General features: G+C 42.5%; 2 protein-coding genes across 2 annotated transcripts; both read right to left on the reverse strand.

Moving 5' to 3' along the window:
• Positions 1-13526: 13526 nt before the first annotated feature.
• LOC106586813 (thymosin beta-12) lies at positions 13527-15334 on the reverse strand. Its single transcript, XM_014174492.3, has 3 exons — positions 15187-15334; positions 14178-14290; positions 13527-14056 (listed from the first exon to the last, which is right to left on the reverse strand). Exons 2-3 carry the CDS (start codon positions 14275-14277, stop codon positions 14025-14027), a joined length of 132 nt encoding a protein of 43 aa, XP_014029967.1. The 5' UTR covers positions 14278-14290; positions 15187-15334; the 3' UTR covers positions 13527-14024.
• A 762-nt stretch (positions 15335-16096) lies between these two features.
• LOC100302030 (TLR8-like) lies at positions 16097-22233 on the reverse strand. The gene is given in 2 exon segments (NM_001161693.1): positions 16097-19422; positions 22048-22233. Coding segments are annotated over 2 exon segments (3108 nt in total). The 5' UTR covers positions 22051-22233; the 3' UTR covers positions 16097-16317.
• Between the last annotated feature and the right edge of the window lie 204 nt (positions 22234-22437).

A 22437-nucleotide genomic window follows, 5' to 3' on the forward strand; every position in this document is an offset into this window, starting at 1 on the left:
TGTACTACAGAAACACTGCTAACCAAACAACAGTGCTAGGTGCCTGTACTACAGAAACACTGCTAACCAAACAACAGTGCTAGGTGCCTGCACACTTGAGTTAAAGAGTGACTACACTCAAAACTACACCAAAAATGTATTCGATTTTTCCCAGACCTCAAAGTGGTGCCCTGATGTGGTTATTGTTGTGGACTTAGAACATCCTATTTGTTTTGGTATTAAAAACATCTGTTCTGACTCAGTTGACAGCCTCTGTTTCAATAGTAGACCTACTATTAGCCTAATACACAGTACAGCATGGCTTGGCCCGACTGTGAAAGACCCACATGAGATTGATCATTTTAGGTCATTCATAGTATGTGTCACTGTTTCTCATAGAAATGTTCACACAGGCCACTTGGGAAAGTATTGTGAAAATAGTCCACTACTGTTTAAAAAAAAAAGAAAAGAGGAAGTCACCCCTCCCCCTTGTTTTAATGCTCCAGTTCCTACCATTCTCAGAATGTAAGCTTGTTTAAGATTCGTCACCTGCTTGTCTGAAAATAAAAAGGAGCCTTTTCTAACTGTGCAAGTGTCAGCCAGCTCATGCAGAGACCAGAGACCATTTATGTTCATAAGACCTCACAAATGATCTGCTATTCAAATCATAATAACTTACTTTATATGATTTTTATTCGATTTATAATTACAGATTATTTAAACAACCATAGATGATCCTACAATATGATGAATTAAGTGGACAGCATGTCATATGATGATAGAGTTGTTAATAAATACTGATTGTCTCCCTGAAGCATATAGCACTGTATGATCTCACTTGATAATCTGTTTGGTTTATTTGGGACATTTCTGTAAAGAAGGACTGCTGTGAGAAGACCAATAGCAGAGTGCCTGTCTGCTGACTGACTGCAAGTCATAAATAGGAACTTTAATCAGTAATGAGGAACTAACTTCCTGACAACTGAGCTACTGAAAATGGGCCATAGAGCAAAATGCACTCACATTGTTACCAACATGCAACAGTGTACACAAGAACTGTGCCAGAAATAGAACAACAATTTCTCAAGCCCACCAGTGATATGACAAATATTTTTGAATAAATATGATAGATGATTTTGTATGTGTCTGACCTGTAACACGTTTTCTGAGTAGTGAAAGGTACATCAACAGAGAAATGTGGACGGAATTATGATTATCTTATTTTGTCAGCCATGGATGAATCAGACATATTTTTTTTTACAGAAAAAAAGGTTCAACAGCTTTCTCCTGATTCTTTTAGGACATAATTGTTTCTTTGTATCCTTACAACCAAAGCTCATTGATTTAGAATTGTGAACAGCACCAGTCTCTGTAAGAGGCAGGGGGTGTTATGCGCCGTAAGCACCTGTCTGCTACCATGGAAACAGAGAGAGAAAGAGGGACCTGGCCATTCAGCTTTGAGGCTGAACACAGAGACAGAGATGTGTTCAGCACTACAGAGGCTGCTAGCTGCAGCTATTCTGGTGGCTGTTGCAACTTCCTGTAGGAACCAGCTAGCCCTCATTCACCCAGTGGTGTTTCCTGTTCAGAAAATGACTTGCTGGTGCTGGCGGTGAAAGCATCTGCATGTCCTTATGTGAATGAATTGTACTATTTCATTTATTTATGGTTTGCGGGGGGTATAGTATATGATGGCTGACAGAGTTTGTGGTGGATTTTGAATCATTCTGTACTATTTTAATGCTAAACTTTCAGAATACGAATGTTGTCAAGTATGAAGCAGAGCCATTCATTTTAAATTAAAAGGCTCTGCTATGAAGCGTCAAATAATTATAATTCTGTGAAGATGACAATTGAGACGGTCGTATGCCTACATTACTGGATAGAGAATACGGAACCCGGAACCCGGAATACGGTACACAGAATACAGAATAGTACAGTAACTGCAGCATCTAGTATGTGGCCTGAGTCTCAAAGCCCTTGATTAGATTTACACTCCAGCCGTCATGAGGATCAGGCTGAGGCACCCAGGGACGCAAAGACATCTGTGTTCTCCCAGAGAGAGAGCTGAGCTGCAGCCCACAGCCGATCCAGCAGGCAGAGAGGCAACTGCCTTCCCATCACAACACTGGCAGATGGCCTTCTGGGCCCTCACTGTGGGCCACGTTCATCACAATCACCTCTCTCTGTGTGTGTGTGTGTGTGTGCAGACACCATAATGGCGATGACATCACGGTCCAGAGAAGTCCATGAAAACATCAGAGGATGAGGGAAGGAAGGAGCCCGGAGGACAGAGGAGGGAGATTACGTTACCCTGTCAGTTTAAAATCCTATTAGTTCAACACTACAACGGATTAGGCTTTTGTGGATGCTGTTCAATGGATGGACATTGGACACCATTGGGCACATTCTAACAGTTTATTAACTGTTGGGGTTGGCTGAAGGAGCACTCTGGGGCAGATTTCTTACTGAAAAGCAGCAACCGTTTAACTACATGGGCTCATCTATTCCCTCCATACCTGGATGCCAAGATAAAATCATCCTTCACTCTTAATCTTAATCTTCACTCTGAATCAGCTTTACATAAATACTACTCAGGTGCAGTAGTTAAAGCTAAAGGTTATTGTAGAATATGTAATTAAAATGGCACATACTGTATGAGTAAAATCACAACATTGCCATGGCCAGTATTGACATGGGCTATTTGAAAATTCTCTGTCTTTGGAAAGTGTTTTGATAAAGTGAGCAGTTAGTCAATTTATTAGTGTTAATGAGGGGCACAAAAGGGTGGCAGCGCCCGTAGCTGACGTGGTAGCCCCTCATTCACCAGGATATGTGACATGGGCTGCTGTGTTCCTCCGTCATTTGGCCCTTGTGTCTGTCCACATTGTGTTTGGACACTGATTGCATTCTGTGTCACTGGAAGGTATGTAGAGAGGGAGGGTAAGGAGAGGTTGACAGATGTGTAACGGTTTTGCAGCTCAGTTAAAGAATATAACCCATAGTATTGTATTGTGTACTGAGGGGTCTTTCAATCCTACAGGTAGCCTAGTGGTTAGAGCATTGGGCCAGTAACCAAAAGGTTGCTGGGTTGAATACCTGAGCTGACAAGATAAAAATCTGTTGTTCTGCCCCTGAACAAGACAGTTAACCCACTGTTCCCTGGTAGGCTGTCATTGTAAATAAGAATTTGTTCTTAACTGACTTGCCTAGTTAAATAAAGGCTAAAATGTAAAAATCAGTATGTTACATCCCAAGACTTTAAGTAGGATTACTATTCCAAAAACAACATCTCTTGATGTCACCTTTGTTAATGTGTTTTCTTAAACGGCAAATTCCCTTAAATGGTAAATAAACAACACGTTGTAAATTGAAAATGACTTTGGATAAAATTAAGCCTGGGAATCAGAATGAGCCCAGTTCTGTAGATGAGACCTAAGAGGTACGTATATAATGCTGAACATGCTCTGATCACACCTACTGTGATGGTCCGGGCCTAAACCACACAAAAACAACACTAGACACTATGGAACACAAAGTTTTTACAATCTCATCCTGGAATATACAAGGTCTGAGGTCATCTGCCTTTAGCCTAAAGAGCTGGAACCCAGACTTCACCAAAGAAAATGGAAACACAGACATTGTCATCCTACAAGAAAAATGCTATAAGGGGACGGACCCATTGGTTGACCTCTAGGTTACAGAGAGCTGGTAGTGCCATCCACCAAACTACCAGGTATGAAACAGGGAAGAGACTCAAGGTGTATGCTAATTTGGTATAGAGCAGACCCAACCCACTCTATTAAATTAGTCAAAACATTTTACATCTGGCTAGAAATGAATATGGAAATGATCTCAACAGAGAAAAAATGTCCTCATGTGTGCTACCTATATCCCCCCAGTAGAATACTATAACGATGACAGCTTCTCCATCCAAGAGGGGGAGATCAACAATTTCTAGCCTCAAGGACATGTACTAGTCTGTGGCGACCTACATGGACAAACACCTACCTGGAGGGGAAAGCATTCCCTCCCCCATATGCCCCCCTAGACAACATTACCAACAAAAATGGGTCACAACTCCTGCAGCTCTGTCAGACGCTGGGTATGTACATAGTCAATGGTAGGCTTCGAGGGGACTCCTATGGTAGGTACACCAATAGCTCATCTCTTGGCAGTAGTACTGTAGGCTACTTTATCACTGACCTCAACCCAGAGTCTCCTAGAGCGTTCACGGTCAGTCCACTGACACAGCTATCAGATCACAGCAAAATCACACTCTACTTGAACAGAGCTACAGTGGCTTGCGAAAGTATTCATCCCCCTTGGCATTTTTCCAATTTTGTTTCCTTACAACCTGGAATTAACATTTATTTTTTGGGGATATGTATCGTTTGAATTACACAACATGCCTACCACTTTGAAGATGCAAAATATTTTTTTGTTTGTGAAACAAATAAGAAATAAGACAAAAAAACTGAAAACTTGAGCGTGCATAACTATTCACCCCCCCAAAGTCAATACTTTGTAAAGCCACCTTTTGCAGCAAATACAGCTGCAAGTCACTTGGGGTATTGTCTCTATAAGCTTGGCACATCTAGCCACTGGGATTTTTTCTCATTCTTCAAGGCAAAACTGCTCCAAGTTAGAATGGGTTCGGCTAGTGTACAACAATCTTTAAGTCATACCACAGACTCTCAATTGGATTGAGGTCTGGGCTTTGATTAGGCCATTCCAAGACATTTAAATGTTTCCCCTTAAACCACTCGGGTGTTGCTTTAGCAGTATGCTTAGGGTCATTGTCCTGTTGGAAGGTGAACCTCTGTCCCAGTCTCAAATCTCTGGAAGACTGAAATAGGTTTCCCTCAAGAGTGTCCTTGTATTTAGCACCATCCATCATTCCTTTAATTCTGACCAGTGTCCCAGTCCCTGCTGATGAAATACATCCCGACAGCATGATGCTGCCACCACCATGCTTCACTGTGGAGATGGTGTTCTCGGGGTGATGAGAGGTGTTAGCGTTTTAGCGTTTTCCATAGCGTTTTCCTTGATGGCCAAAAAGCTACATTTTTGTCTCATCTGACCTGAGTACCTTCTTCCATATGTTTGAGGAGTCTCCCACATGCTTTTTGGCAAACACCAAAAGTGTTTGCTTATTTTTTTCTTTAAGCAATGCCTTTTTTCTGGCCACTCTTCCATAAAGGCCAGCTCCATGAAGTGTACGTCTTAAAGTGGTCCTATGGACAGATACTCGAATCTCCGCTGTGGAGCTTTGCAGCTCTTTCAGGGTTATCTTTGGTCTCTTTGTTGCCTCTGATTAATGCCCTTCTTGCCTGGTCCGTGAGTTTTGGTGGGCGGCCCTCTCTTGGCAGGTTTGTTGTGGTGCCATATTCTTTCAATTTTTTAATAATGAATTTAATGGTGCTCCGTGGGATATTCAAAGTTTCTGATATTTTTTTTTAACCCAACCCTGATCTGTACTTCTCCACAACTTCGTCCCTGACCTCTTTGGAGAGCTCCTTGGTCTTCATGGTGCCGCTTGCTTAGTGGTGTTGCAGACTCTGGGGCCTTTCAGAACAGGTGAATATATACTGAGATCATGTGACAGATCATGTAACACTTAGATTGCACACAGGTGAACTTTATTTTACTAATTATGTGACTTCTGAAGGTAATTGGTTGCACCACATCTTATTTAGGGGCTTCACAGCAAAGTGGGTGAGTACATACTGTATGCACAAACCACTTTTCCGTTTTTGTATTTTTTTGAATTTTTGAAACAATATATATATATTTTTTTCACTTCACCAATTTGGACTATTTTGTGTATGTCCATTACATGAAATCCAAATAAAAATAAATTTAAATTACAGGTTGTAATGCAACAAAATAGGAAAAACGCTAATTGAGATGAATACTTTTGCAAGGCACTGTATTCATACCTCGGCCTAAACATCAGCACCATAGGTAACTTTCACAAACCTGTGAAAGAGATGAGAGCCAAGGCAAGAAGGGCCTTCTATGCCATCGAAAGGAACATAAAATTTGACATACCAATTAGGATCTGGCAAAAAATACTTGAATCAGTTATAGAACCCACTGCCCTCTATGGTTGTGAGGTCTGGGGTCCGCTGACCAACCAAGAAATCACAAAATGGGACAAACACCAAATTGAGACTCTGTATGCAAAATTCTACAAAAATATCCTCTGTGTACAACGTAAAACATCAATTAATGCATTCAGAGCAGAATTAGGCCGATACCCGCTAATTATCAAAATCCAGAAAAGAGCCAATTCTACAACCACCTAAAAGGAAGTGATTCCCAAACCTTCCTTTAAAAAAGCCATCACCTACAGAGAAATTAACCTGGAGAAGAGCCCCCTAAGCAAGCTGGTCCTGGGGCTCTGTTCACAAACACAAACAGACCCCACAGAGCCCCAGGACAGCAAAACAATTAGCCCCCACCAAATCATGAGAAAACAAAAAGATAATTACTTGACACATTGGAAAGAATTTACAAAATAAAACATGCAAACTAGAATGCTATTTGGCCCTAAACAGAGGGTACACAGTGGCAGAATACCTGACCACTGTGACTGACCCAAAATGAAGGGAAGCGTTGCTATTGAGAAAGGCTGCCATAGGCAGACCTGGCTCTCAAGAGAAGTCAGGCTATGTGCACACTGCCCAGAAAATGAGGTGGAAACTGAGCTGCACTTCCTAACCTCCTGCCAAATGTATGACCATATTAGAGACACATATTTCACTCAGATGACACAGACCACAAAGATTTTGAAAACAAATCCAATTTTGATAAACTCCCTTATCTACTGGGTGAAATACCACAGTGTGCAATCACAGCAGCAAGATTTGTGACCTGTTGCCCGTAGAAAAGGGCACCCAGTGAAGAACAAACCATTGAACCATTGTAATTACAACCCATATTTATGTTTATTTATTTTCCCTTTTGTACTTTAACTATTTGTACATCATTACAACACAGTATATAGGCATAATATGACATTTGAAATGTCTTTCTTTTTTAAAAACTTTTGTGAGTGTAATGTTTACTGTTAATTTTGTATTGTTTATTTCACTTTTATTTATTATCGATTTCACTTGCTTTGGCATTGTAAACATATATATATAACTTTATTTAACCAGGCAAGTCAGTTAAGAACAACTTCTTATTTTCAATGACGGCCTACCGGGGAACAGTGGACAAGGAAAAGCCTTGTTCAGGGGCAGAACAACAGATTTTTACCTTGTCAGCTTGGGGATTCGATCTTGCAACCTTTCGTTACTAGTCCAACGCTCTAACCACTAGGCTACCTGTTTCTCGTGCCAATTAAACCCCTTAAATTGAAATTGAGAGAGAGAGAGAGAGAAAGAGTGAGAGAGAGAGAGAGAGAGTGAAAGAAAGAGTGAGAGAGAGAGAAAGAGTGAAAGAAAGAGTGAGAGAGAGAACGAGAGGGAGAGAAAGAGAGAACGAGAGAGAGAACAAGAGAGAGAACGAGAGAGAGAGAGAGAGTGAGAGAGAGAAGATGCAGCCCAGAGAGGGTAGGACCCAAAGGACCTAATTTCTTCTCAGCCACTAAATAAGTCCACTAATGCTGCTCCACACTCACCCCTTCAGCTAGCAGATGGCCAGGGGCCAGGCCGTGGCAGAGTCCTCCATTCACAGAGACTAGGTGCGTCACAGTATATCTGCCATGGGGGCAATTATCATCTGTCTTGTGCCTGAGGAGAAGGACACACCCACTCCGACTCCTCTAAACACAGGCATTGAAAAATCAGAGCACCGAGAACAAGAGTTAAACTCTTAAACCCAGCAAAAACACTGGGCTTTCCATTATGTAACGGTCAGTCATAATCTGACGTCGGACTGTAATCTGTTGCCAAAAAAGACATCAACATAGTGACGTTTCTGTGTATTTGTGTCACAGTCGCCCCAACGTATACTTAATCAATACGAGATAGACGCATTGATAGGGTCAGATGAATATCCACGGAGGACGATGATGTCACTGTTGACAGAATCATTGATAGGGTCAGATGAATATCCACGGAGGACGATGATGTCACTGTTGACAGAATCAGCAGACTAGATGATGTCACTGTTGACAGAATCAGCAGACTAGATGATGTCACTGTTGACAGAATCAGCAGACTAGATGATGTCACTGTTGACAGAATCAGCAGACTAGATGATGTCACTGTTGACAAAATCAGCAGACTAGATGATGTCACTGTTGACAGAATCAGCAGACTAGATGATGTCACTGTTGACAGAATCAGCAGACTAGATGATGTCACTGTTGACAGAATCAGCAGACTAGATGATGTCACTGTTGACAGAATCAGCAGACTAGATGATGTCACTGTTGACAGAATCAGCAGACTAGATGATGTCACTGTTGACAGAATCAGCAGACTAGATGATGATACTTATCCAGATTCTCCAACTGGATTTGACACGAGCATACAGCTTAACTGTAAGAAACCTGAATCAATTCGGGCACAAAGAGGAGAGTTCAAACTTGTTTGTATTTCCCTTTACAGCACAGAGGCCGCACCTGTGTTAGCACGTGACCTAGTTGCTGCCTGCCAGTGCTTGTCACCTTGGATTAGGTTCAGGTAGCTGTCAACTGTGTACCTGTCACCCCTCATTACAGAGCAGGTCGTCACAAAGCCACAGTAGACACAGAAAACGACACTCTCTGCCTGCCTGTGTCATAACATTTCCTCCCATAGGAATACCTATAGTGAAAGCCTGCTCAATGGAGTGTGTAACCGTCTAGATTGCTCCAGCTCCTAAATAAGTAATACAACAGGCAGTCGAATGCATGATCACTGTATTTGACCACAGTACAGAAGTCAGCATCTTTCCTGGTGCTGTATTTTATCAGGCTACTCATGTCTCTTACCTTACACCAGAATCTCTGTTTGTGGGTGTGTGGGTGGGTGTGTGTGGCTGGGTATGTGGGTGGGTGTGGGTGTGTGTATGGGGGTGTGTATGGGTGGGTGGGTGTGTGTGTATGTGTGGGTGGGTATGTGTGTGGGTGTGTGTATGTGTGGGTGGGTATGTGTGTGGGTGTGTGTATGTGTGGGTGTGTGTGTATGTGTGGGTGGGTATGTGTGTGGGTGTGTGTGTGTGTATGTGTGGGTGGGTATGTGTGTGGGTGTGTGTATGTGTGGGTGTGTGTGTATGTGTGGGTGGGTATGTGTGTGGGTGTGTGTGTATGTGTGGGTGGGTATGTGTGTGGGTGTGTGTGTATGTGTGGGTGGGTGGGTATGTGTGAGGGTGTGTGTGTGTATGTGTGTGGGTGTATGTGTGGGTGTGTGTGTATGTGTGGGTGTGTGTGTGGGTGGGTGTAATAGCTTGCATGGGGAGACAGTACTCCCTCCTCCACACTCAGACATGCTAGTAGTCTTGTCCAAGGGAGTGTTTGGGGAGTTGGAGGATGCGATGACAGCGGAGGGGGAGCCTCTCATTGTGCCTATGTCAGATGACTGTCTGAGATAGCTGCAGCAGAGCTGGAGGCAGACTGGGAAGGGGGGGGTCTCCTGCTCCTGTTTTTCTAGACTGACTGAACAATGTCCCAGTGCAGCTAGGAAGACGGAAGACGTCCTGTGCAGGGCTGTGATAGGCTGATCTGGGATCTAAACTAGGCAGGGCTGGGCAGGGCCGGTTCGGACTAGGTGGAGGCTATAACTATACTGAGCTGGATCAGACTGTGTTGAGGCTATAACTATACTGGGCTGGATCAGACTGTGTTGAGGCTATAACTATACTGGGCTGGATCAGACTGTGTTGAGACTATAACAATAGTGGGTTGGATCAGACTGTGTTGAGACTATAGCTATACTGGGCTGGATCAGACTGTGTTGAGGCTATAACGATACTGGGCTGGATCAGACTGTGTTGAGGCTGTAACTATACTGGGCTGGATCAGACTGTGTTGAGGCTGTAACTATACTGGGCTGGATCAGACTGTGTTGAGGCTATAACTATACTGGGCTGGATCAGACTGTGTTGAGGCTATAACTATACTGGGCTGGATCAGACTGTGTTGAGACTATAACTATACTGGGCTGGATCAGACTGTGTTGAGGCTATAACTATACTGGGCTGGATCCGACTGTGCAGAGGTTATATACTGGGCTGGATCAGACCGTGCTGAGGCTATAACTATACTGGGCTGGATCAGACTGTGTTGAGACTATAACTATACTGGGCTGGATCAGACTGTGTCGAGGCTATAACTATACTGGGCTGGATCAGACTGTGTTGAGGCTATAACTATACTGGGCTGGATCAGACTGTGTTGAGGCTATAACTATACTGGGCTGGATCAGACTGTGTTGAGGCTATAACCATACTGGGCTGGATCAGACTGTGTTGAGACTATAACCATACTGGGCTGGATCAGACTGTGTTGAGGCTATAACTATACTGGGCTGGATCAGACTGTGTTGAGACTATAACTATACCGGGCTGGATCAGACTGTGTTGAGGCTATAACTATACTGAGCTGGATCAGACTGTGTTGAGACTATAACTATACTGGGCTGGATCAGACTGTGCTGAGACTATAACTATACTGGGCTGGATCAGACTGTGTTGAGGTTATAACTATACTGAGCTGGATCAGACTGTGCTGAGGTTCTATAGTGGGCTGGATCAGACTGTGCTGAGGTTCTATAGTGGGCTGGGTTTTACTGTGCTGTGTTATGCTATACTACTCTGTGCTGAGAGGCTGTGGGGAGGGGGTGGGACATTTCAGCCTCAGGATGGTCCTGACTGATCCCAAAGAAGATATGGACTCCTCTGCCATAAAGCCTGGGTCAGAGAACGATGTGCTTATTCTGGCCTTAGTCATGGTGGGAGAGGTTTCATGAGATAACATCATGATGAGGGGAGACAGACACTGTCTTTGGGGACATCATTACAGCTTGATGAGAGGAGACAGACACTGTCTTTGGGGACATCATTACAGCTTGATGAGAGGAGACAGACACTGTCTTTGGGGACATCATTACAGCTTGATGAGAGGAGACAGACACTGTCTTTGGGGACATCATTACAGCTTGATGAGAGGAGACAGACACTGTCTTTGGGGACATCATTACAGCTTGATGAGGGGAGACAGACACTGTCTTTGGGGACATCATTACAGCTTGATGAGAGGAGACAGACACTGTCTTTGGGGACATCATTACAGCTTGATGAGGGGAGACAGACACTGTCTTTGGGGACATCATTACAGCTTGATGAGAGGAGACAGACACTGTCTTTGGGGACATCATTACAGCTTGATGAGGGGAGACAGACACTGTCTTTGGGGACATCATTACAGCTTGATGAGAGGAGACAGACACTGTCTTTGGGGACATCATTACAGCTTGATGAGGGGAGACAGACACTGTCTTTGGGGACATCATTACAGCTTGATGAGGGGAGACAGTGTCTTTGTGACATCATTACAGCTTGATGAGAGGAGACAGATACTGTCTTTGGGTACATCATTGCAGCTTGATGAGAGGAGACAGACACTGTCTTTGGGGACATCATTACAGCTTGATGAGAGGAGACAGACACTGTCTTTGGGGACATCATTGCAGCTTGATGAGAGGAGACAGTGTCTTTGTGACATTAGCAGAGGCTGTAATCTGCCCGAGTTGATGACTCAAAATTCCCACATTACACAGGCAGACAAATTGATATCTTTAGCCACTAATTGGTCTTTTCACCAATCATATGGGCAAAATCTTTGGGCAAAAGATCAGAATTAGGCTGCCTGTGTAAACACAGCCTTTGTTGTGCATGATTACGTTTCTACAGTACATTTAATTTCTCATTGGGAGTTGTGTTATCAAATCAAATTGTATTGGTCACATACACATGGTTAGCAGATGCTAATGCAAGTGTAGCGAAATCCTTGTGCTTCTAGTTCCGACCATGCAGTAATATCTAACAAGTAATCTAACAAATTTCACAACTACCTTACACACACAAGTGTAAAGGAATGAATATGTACATATAAATATATGAATGAGCGATGGCCGAACGGCATAGGCAAGATGCAGTAGATGGTATAGAGTACAGTATATACATATGAGATGAGTAATGTAGGGTATGTAAACATATAAAGTGGCATTGTTTAAAGTGACTAGTGATACATTACATCCAATTTCTTATTAAAATGGCTAGAGATTTGAGTCTGTATGTTGACAGCAGCCTCTCTATGTTAGTGACGGCTGTTTAGCAGTCTGATGACCTTGAGATAGCTGTTTTTCAGTCTCTGGGTCCCAGCTTTGATGCACCTGTACTGACCTTTCCTTCTGGATGATAGCGGGGTGAACAGGCAGTGGCTCGGGTGGTTGTTGCCCCAAAGTGCCTTTCGGCCCCATGCTATTGGTGCCTTCAAGAGGCGGGGGGGGGGGGAGCTTGTGCCTGAGCTTGTGACTTGGATGATCATTCAAAAGATTTGACAGTCGGAGTGTGTTTTTCCCCCCAGGAGTCCCAGTTGTCTTGAACAGACTGAAGTAGAATTTCAAGAGTTCCCAGTTGTTCTGAACGCAGCATAAGCACCTGACCAAATTAATCTGGTACAAGTCCATGGTGTCCAGGAAGAATGGGTAAATCAAAAGACACTCGGCTGGAGATATCCACTTTCAGTGGGATTGTCAGACTAAACCAGTTTAACAGCAATCCACTTAATTAACCTGACTATACACCTGCCGATAGCTGTATCAAATTATGGACGGGGATGAGTTAGACTAGTAAAACCTGTATTGAGTATGCAAGCCATCTCCATTGGTGGCTAAACTTGAGAACATATTGCCAAAATGCTGATTGCCTGTTGGATGAGAAGGGATTGTTGTATTCAGACAAGGCATCATTGCAATATGGTCACCCCCCACCCCATTGAAAACATCAGTACAACTAAGCAATTACTACACTGGGAACAGCCATTGTAATATGTCCCTAGTCCAGCCCAACTAAGTAATAAGTCCTTTAAGAATGTGGCTTTCCTACCACAAGTCCAGACCAAGGGTCCATTGTTTTGCTGGGGCAGGCAGGCCATTAAGCCAGTTATAGTGATGAGTGCCAATGGTGCTTTTCTAGGTCAGTTGTGTTCACTGTGCCAAGGGCTCATCCACTTAGTGCGCCAAAGCTAGTGCGTCAGTGAAGCCACATCACCGGCATCAAAAAAAAAAACACTAGTCTTTCCCTTCCAGCAGCACCTTTGCACTTAACTGAAAATAGGTTGCCTCACCTAGCCAGTTTTAGGCTAACTGGAAAGTGCTCAGGATAAGCATGCTAAATGACTAACCTGCAACCACACATCCAGCAGTTAGAAACACACTGCTTGGATTCTGATTAACAGTGATTCACAGCCATTCCGCAGTATACAACGCAATTCCAGTAGTCCAGAAAGATACCACAAATAGTAGTAATGAACATTCATTTAGAACAAGGTGTACAATGTGACACTTGAAACAAATGTAAGCATATTCAAAATGAAAATTACAATACCAAACAGTTAGATTTTTTTTAATTGCATATCAAAACAAACTTGTGCATTCCAAGAATTGAACTTATCCAAAACAATTTAACAAGTAACACAAAAACAAAACACTGCTTGATTTGAAAGCATTTCACAGGTGGCCAGAAGCTGAACTACACAGGATGTCAGCAGTGTGTGTCCCTGGTTGGACTGATCCATCACACCCTTGCTCTTCCCTTCACAACCACAAGTGGCGGGATGCAGGGACACGGCAGGGACAGGTGACAGAGCACTGGAGTGAGTCAGGATGAGACGAGCGACACATCCTCCTAGTCAGACTGCCAGTCAGTAGTTGTTTCCTGTCAGACTTTATGTAAAAGGGAGGGGTTGTAGGAGGCTGTACAGGCTTCTGCTTTTGTCCAATTACAATGCAACTTAGGTTTTGGTTACACAGTTATACAGCTAAAAGAAGTGAGAAAAAAAAAGGCAATGCTCGTGGAATGTACAGTGCATAGTGGAGGCTTGGGCTTCATGCTGTTGCTTGCTTCTCCTGTTCAATGGCTGCAAGGAAGGGGATAACATGTTAGTTCTTAATGTTTGCACACAGTGTCAACTTAACAGCAAGACAACACCAATTTCACAAAGGATAATCAGCATTTGACATAGAATAAACCTAACATACTTTCTTTGGTGGGCAAGGGGTTTTTCTCCTGCGTTTCGGTCTTCTTCAACTTGGTCTTGTCAAAGTTGGAGACTTCCGCAAGATCTGGCTTGTCAGACATGTTTGCAGAGGATCTGGTCAAAGAGCAGATGACACTGAACAATAAGGTTTCAATGCAAATGAAAACGGCAAGAATTTATTCCAGATTGGCAAATATGAACAAAAACTGTCTATGAAACCATGGGCCTTGCACACAATTTAACAGCTTCCATGATAGTTACTCCTAATAGGCCCATACAGTCAAATCAAAACCAAAACGCAGACAAAGAGCACAATCCCCTACAGCACATGTGTTGGGGGGGGTAAGACATGCTTTCATTCTCCCCCTGTAGGGCAGGGCAAGCAGCCCACATCTAAGTCGAGTACATACAACCTACCTAGTCCATTACTTTTCCAGATTTACAAAAGCAACGTAAAATGGCATCATTTATGCAGTTTATTCTACGAGCACGTGTTCTCATTGGCGACAGATCTGGAGAACAGCATTGTGCCATCCTGTGATAGCTGTCTGCAGGAGAAGAAGTCTAAAACCACCGCCCTCCTTGGCAGCATCGCTAAACAGGTTGAGGCTAACTAGTGGCGTCGACCATCAGGTCAGCATTTGCACATTCGCTTTATCATATTGACATTGTAGCACATCCTACATCAAGACATGATAATATTTGTAGGCAACATTGTAGCCTACGTTAAAAATCTACACTTGATACGTTTCACTCAAAGAAACACTTACTAGGGTACCCACTTCAAGATAGAGAACAAACAATTACGCACTATTGAATAGGACTTCACCAACATCTAGAAATACATTAAGTGAGCAATATATTGATTATGCTTATGGCTATTGCAGCGGTTGGACCATTCCTAGCTTACACGACAGAACATACTAACTACATGGCTGTAAAGTTACCCTCGTTGGTTAAACATGCTATGGTAGGCCTTAGATAATTAAATCATTTGTTTGCGCACTCACCGGAGGTGTATTGGATACAAATGAGTGTCGATCCAGATGGCGCAGAGCACAAGTGAAGGCGGGCTGGTCAATCAAAGTCTATTATACTCCGCAATATGCTAATGTCCCGCATGACGTCACGTCCCTTCACTCTCTTGCACAACTTGGTTGGGGGAAATATATATTACGTCATCTTTACAAGCGAGAGAGAGCGTAAGTAATAGTTATGGTTTTATTTGTTTATCGTATTGGACAACGAATTTTTATCTGATATGATTTAGGGCACCATTTCCGAGCATTGCTGCCAACCCAAACCAGTCCACTGTCACCGGTAACTCTTCGTGATTGTGTTAATAATGACATCCTGTGGATTAACATAGTATTACATCAGATGGTAACCCTGACTTCATTGGTTTGCATTAGAAACAGTAGGACTACTAGTTGATCCCTACATCATTGATTACATTTTAGATAATGCATTTTCCATGATCATAAGGCACACTGGTGCTGTGACTGTCTGCGTAGTTCAAAGCGATTCCCTATACAATGTTTTGAATTTGTGATTTTTAAAAAATGATAATTCATAGAATAAAGGAATGAGTTTTAACAATTTCAATTCAATCACTGGAGGCTAGTTAAATAAAAAATAAAAAATATGAAAATTATGTTTTTATTGTCACATACCATAAGTGCCACTGACCAGCTGACACCACAGCCCCAGATTCCCCCCCCCCCCCCCCCCCCCCCATCTGAGACAGATGTCCGTCCACAGACTGACTGCTCCAATAATAGTGTTTTAAAAAAAAATCTGATATCTACTTATAAATGGCATGAGGTTTGAACATATTAGCAAAAACCTTTGAAAATACAGTTTAGAACCACCCACTAACCATAGATATTATCAAACTGAAAAACTGAACCACAAATGTAATAACTGGTGGCCATAGTGTTTGGCATTAAAGCAATGAATAGAACATTTATTTACGTATTGTTGATTTCAAATGTACAGAATCATCCATATTGTTCAGTGCAGAGTCAAACAAAATGATATAATAAGAGCTTGTAAAAAGAGATATGCAGATGTGTTTAACTGCTCAGTCTATTTGTGTGAGAAAGCTACCTCCCTCTTGAGTCTCTGGTCTGGCCTGTGCTCTATTTATTGGTGAAGTACCTGGAGTACATCTGGTTGTACATCACCTGGTTGTCTAAACTGACAGCGTTCCTCAGGCACTGCCAGAACCAGGGCTCTGCGGCTGCAGTCCGGGTCCATTCCAGAACACTCTTCCCACACAGACGCCGCCGCAGACGGAGGAAGTGAGAATGCTGCAGTACAGGCTCCAGGAGAACCAGCACGATCACGTCCATGTTTTCATCCAGCAGCCTCTGGTGGGCCAGGTACACAGCCATCCTGAAGGTCCCGGTCCTGACATATGCCTCGGTCAGCACAAAAACAGTCTTGCGGCTCTGTCGGATGCTGTGGGAGAGGTTGTCTATCAGGGGGACCCCTGGGATCCAGTCTCGCTCCTCCAGACAGAGAGGCAGGTGTCTCTCCTGCCTCTCCTCCAGCTGCACCCGCAGGTGGTTCAGCACCCAGTCTGACACCAACAGGTCTCTGGTGTCGTAGGTAACAAAGGCATCATAGAGATTGTCTGTTGTTGCGGACCTAAAGGAATGGTATCCCTTCAGCTTCGCCCTCAGGTAGTATAGCATATAGGAAGCATCCCAATAAAACATATGAGCTGCCATGGTGATGACCATGGTGAGCATGATCAAGGAAGTGGAGAGGGAGTAAATCTGGAAGGCTTTGTTGACATTGAGGCATTCTTTCTTGTCAAACAGTATCACTGGTTGGCCTTTCATTTTGGCTGGCATGTTGCAGATCAACTCAGTGGCCAGTCTGGGGATCTCTATGTCTTTGTTATCCTTAATCCACATGAGGAACTCTAATAAGTCACAGGTACACTGGAATGGATTACCTTGCAAGGACAAGGTTTTCATGTAGTTTTCAGGGCCCGATAGGAAGGTGGTCTCGTTGATGATAGTCAGTTGGTTGTGGCTGAGGTCAAGTATCTGAAGGCTTTGAGCACCCTTAAGAAATCCATCAGAGAGTTGAGCAATCTGATTGTAGCTCAAGTCAAGCATCTGAAGTGCATTTGTGAAGTTTGAGAGATTTGCTGACATGTGATATAAAGAATTATAGCTTAGATCCAGAATATTCAGTTGTTGGAAACTAGCCAGTTTATCCCAATCAAAATGGGTGAGTAAATTATGACTAATGCATAGTTTCTGAAGGGTATTCGGTAAGTTTTCATAGACTGTTGATGGAATCTTCTCAATGCTGTTGAATGATATATCCAGATAGGTTAAATTCACCAGGTTTTTAAAAAGGCTGTTGTATGATCCGTCCCTCTCTTTCCATAATGTGGCCAACAAATTGTGTTGAAATTGAAGCTCTTTCAAAGATGCGCTTGTCATCTGCTTAGTTGTTAATGTAAAAATGTTATTGTTTGACATATTCAGTACTTTCAAAGCCGGTAGATTTGTCAAAAAATTTAAATTATGTGTCACACCTGACACTTCAAAATAGTGGCTGTTGTAGCTTAGGTCTAATACTTGTAGTTTGTGTAATTCCTTAAATGCATTGTTATAGGCCAGGTCAATCTTGTTAAAGGACAGGTCCAGATATGTTAGGGCTGGTAACGTCGTGAACTCTGTCCCATTCAGTGCTGCAGAAAATCCATTTCTTGATAGGTTCAGACATGCAATGTCACCATAGCCCTCAAACTGCCTTGGAGAAATGAAGAAGATATTATTTGAACTCAGGACCAGCACTCGACCAGAGTCAAAGCACTCTTGCTTCACAAGGCCGTGTTTTAACTCAAAGGAAAAATCCTTTGAATGTGAATAGTGACTAGTGAGAGGTGACTTGTGCAGCGCCGGCTTTGAATTGCTTCCTAAGACACGGCCTGGTGAATCGCTCACTGAAACTGGATACAGCCTATTTTCTGCAAGGTATATTAGTTTCAAGTGTGAGAATTTTCTGAATATGGTAGAATTAGAGCGAACAATGAAATTAATTCCCATGTTTAACGCTGACAGATTTTTTAGATGATGGAGAGGGCTGAGAGTATCTGACTGGATTTCTTTAAACACATAACCTGCTATATGTAATGTTCTAAGTGACACCAATTTAGAAAACTGTCTTGAAAGCAGTAGGGTGTCAGGGTAGGCTAACAAATCATAATTGAATGAAAAATCCATAACTTCTAGCTTTGGTAGATAGCTAAAAAAACTTCCTTCAGTCATAGCCTTAGACAAGAAATTATAAGAGAGGAACAGTTGTTTAAGATTGTTTAAACTCTCAAACCAGGAGTTCTTGATGAAACGGAGTGAGTTCCCTGCTAGGTGCAGTGTCTGTAACTCTGTAAGGCCATGAAATGCATGAGGATGAATATCTAGGAAAATATTGGGACAGGGGACACACGGATATGGAGCATTGGAGCATCGTGGACAGTTTCCCTGTAATTCAAGGGTTTTTAGATGGGTTAGTCCATGGAAATCATCCTTATAAATATACTGTATCTTGTTAGATTCAAGCCATAATGTTTTTAAAGAGCTTGGAAGGTCTTTTGGAACATGAGTTAAATTATTAAAGGACAACGTCAAAACTTCTAAGTTAATCAACGCTGAGAATGTGCCGTTTCCTATAGTAAAATTATTCTCACAAGGATTCCAGTAGAAGCAGTTTTTGGATAAGAAGAGCTCCTTCACATGTGTTATACCAGAGAGGTTGCTCATATTCAAGAAATTGATTTTGTTATTGTCCAGCATGAGTATTTCCACGCAAGGTGGGAGGTTTTGTGGAATTTCAATGAGGCCATTTCCATTAAGCCTTAGATCCTGCAGGTTTGTCAGATTTTTGAAGGCACCTTCGGCAATGTGACTTATATGGTTTTTGTTGACCCAGTTGAGATTGAGAATGGTCAGGTTCTCCAGATTAGAAAATGCATGAAACTTTACATTCTGGATGTTGTTTTCTGATAGGTCCAGCACAGTCACATTCCTGGTGATGCCATCAGGTATGTTTCTCAGTCGACGCTCCTCACAATTGAAGATGATGTCATTAGTGGTTTTGGTAGTATTGACCACCTTAATGTCACATGGAAAGTCCCATGGCATCCATAAGGTACATTCATTTATGACCAGGAAGTGACACAGGAACAATGATGCCAACTGTGACCAGCAGGTGGTAGCAGCCTGTAAATATAAAGTACAAACGTGTGAGGATGGAAATATAATGACAGATTGATGAAAGACTAGTGATTCATGATGAGATGTCTAACTAACGTGGAGTCAGAGGACGCTGGTTGGAGGAGCTATAGAAGGATGGGCTCATTGTAATGGCTGAAATGGAATAAATGGAACGTCCGTCAGCCTCCTCTGTGTGGAGTAGCCCTACAAGTAGCCCAAGATGTAAGTAGCCCAAGATGTAAGTAGCCCAAGATGTAAGTAGCCCAAGATGTAAGTAGCCCAAGATGTAAGTAGCAAGGACCTTATACGGTATGTTATTTTCAGAGGTAGACTGGCTCTGGTAGAAAAAACAGCCATATACTCCATCTGAACATGAATCAATTATCAATTGCGATACAGTTCTAGATACAGTTGAAGTCGGAAGTTTACATACACCTTAGCCAAATACATTTAAACTCAGTTAATAATTCCTGACATTTAATCCTAGTAAAAATTCCCTGTCTTAGGTCAGTTAGGATCACCACTTTATTTTAAGAATGTGAAATGTCAGAATAATAGTAGAGAGAATGATTTATTTCAGCTTTTATTTCTTTCATCACATTCCCATTGGGTCAGAAGTTTACATACTAATTGAGTGTATTTGGTAGCATTGACGATATATTGTTTAACTTGGGTCAAACGTTTCGGTTAGCCTTCTACAAGCTTCCCACAATAATTTGGGTGAATTTTGGCCCATTCCACCTGACAGAGCTGGTGTAACTGAGTCAGGTTTGTAGGCCTCCTTGCTCACACACACTTTTTCAGTTCTGCCCACAAATCTTCTATACTATTGAGGTCAGGGCTTTGTGATGGCCACTCCAATACCTTAACTTTGTTGTCCTTAAGCCATTTTGCCACAACTTTGGAAGTAGGCTTGGGGGTCATTGTCCATTTGGAAGACTCATTTGCGACCAAGCTTTAACTTCCTGACTGATGTCTTGAGATGTTGCTTCAATATATCCACATCATTTTCCTTTCTCATGATGCCATCTATTTTGTGAAGTGCACCAGTCCCTTCTGCAGCAAAGCACCCACACAACATGATGCTGCCACCCCTGTGCTTCATGATTGGGATGGTTTTCTTTGGCTTGCAAGCCTCCCCCTTTTTCCTCCAAACATAACGATGGTGGTTAGGGCCAAACAGTTCTATTATTGTTTCATCAGACCAGAGGAATTTTTCCAAAAAGTACCTTCTTTGTCCCCATGTGCAGTTGCAAACCGTAGTCTGTCTTTTTTTTCACGGTTTTGGAGCAGCGGCTTCTTTCTTGCTGAGCAGCCTTTCAGGTTATGTCGATATAGGACTCGTTTTACTGTGGATATAGATACTTTTGTACCTGTTTCCTCCAGCATCTTCACAAGGTCCTTTGCTGTTGTACTGGGATTGATTTCTACTTTCACACCAAGGTACATTCATCTCTAGGAGACAGAACGCGTCTCCTTCCTGAGTGGTGTGACAGCTGCGTGGTCCCATGGTGTTCATACTTGCGTACTATTGTTTGTACAGATGAATGTGGTACCTTCAGGCGTTTGGAAATTGCTCCCAATGAACCAGACCTGTGGAGGTCTACCATTTTTTTTCTGAGGTCTTGGCTGATTTATTTTGATTTTCCCATGATGTCAAGCAAAGAGGCACTGAGTTTGAAGGTAGGCCTTGAAATACATCCACAGGTACACCTCCATTTGGAGCATGCTAGATAGCCCATTGCCACAGGTGTTCAGAGCATGCTAGATAGCTAATTAGCACAGGTGATCAGAGCATGCTAGATAGCCAATTAGCACAGGTGTTCAGAGCATGCTAGATAGCTAATTAGCACAGGTGATCAGAGCGTGCTAGATAGCTAATTAGCATAGGTTTTCAGAGCATGCTAGATAGCTAATTAGCACAGGTGTTCAGAGCGTGCTAGATAGCTAATTAGCACAGGTGTTCAGAGCGTGCTAGATAGCTAATTAGCACAGGTGATCAGAGCATGCTAGATAGGTAATTAGCACAGGTGTTCAGAGCGTACTAGATAGCTAATTAGCACAGGTGTTCAGAGCGTACTAGATAGCTAATTAGCACAGCACTCTCTCTTCCATCTGTCTTCTGTAAACACGTGCTGTAATGTGAAGATTTGGCCATGTGGGATATTATTTCTCGCTGATATCAAAGATAAGGTCCTTACGCTTCCAAAAACGTACTGCAAGCCATGCGTGTTAATGGTCAGACTGAGCATCGGGGCGCTTAACAAACCCCCCCCACAGAAGACGCCTTCACCCAATGACTCTTATGTGTAATGTAATGGAACTGAGAGTAAAGATCAAGGGCTGGCCTACAAGCACACATTTTATGGACAATAGCTCAATAGCAATAGCTTTGTGATGGAGGACATACTACTTATTTCCGCATACTAGTTATCTACAATATGTTTGCCTAGATAGAAATGGCATTTGTGAATGTAGCGATTGTGAAATAACACTACTTCCCCTTTAAAGAGTAATGTATTTTCTCATGTTTCATTATCAATTTTGCAGCTTGAGAAAAGCAATACCCTAAATATGCTAAATAGACATACCCTACATATATTAATAATAACTGAAATGAATCAAACTTACCATATTGTTTACCGTTGATTCCTTGTGAGATTTTGAAAGCCTTTCAAATCAGTAGTGCCTGGTAGTTTAGTTACCGATTAGCAAAAAAGTTTAATAAAACTGCAGAGGACTGTTCATTTTCTTTTTGTTTCCATCGATGTAGTCCCTTGTGTAATGACTCAATTCCTCTCTACTCAAACACACACTGAAGTGCAACTAAAATTCCCCTAGCAGCTATAGTTAGTCAAATGTGTTCAACAAGCTGGTTGGTTGCCTCAGTCAGGTGGATTCTGGGTAGTCAGTGTTGGGGTGTTATTGTTATTAGGGAAGTTCTCTTATGATTTTCTTCCCACTTTCTGTAATTCATTCGTTTTATACTGTTTCATATGGCATGCATCAAGAGATTAAAGG

This window comes from Salmo salar, chromosome 25 (assembly GCF_965601325.2).
Source record: "Salmo salar chromosome 25, fSalSal1, whole genome shotgun sequence".
In the NCBI taxonomy this organism is placed as follows: Eukaryota; Metazoa; Chordata; class Actinopteri; order Salmoniformes; family Salmonidae; genus Salmo; species Salmo salar.

Coding starts and splice junctions, on each gene's coding strand:
- LOC106586813 (XM_014174492.3), bottom strand. CDS start 14,277: ATGTCTGACAAGCCAGATCTTGCGGAAGTCTCCAACTTTGACAAGACC. Junction 14,057..14,177: donor CCCCTTGCCCACCAAAGAAA/GTATGTTAGGTT, acceptor CCTTCCTTGCAG/CCATTGAACAGGAGAAGCAA.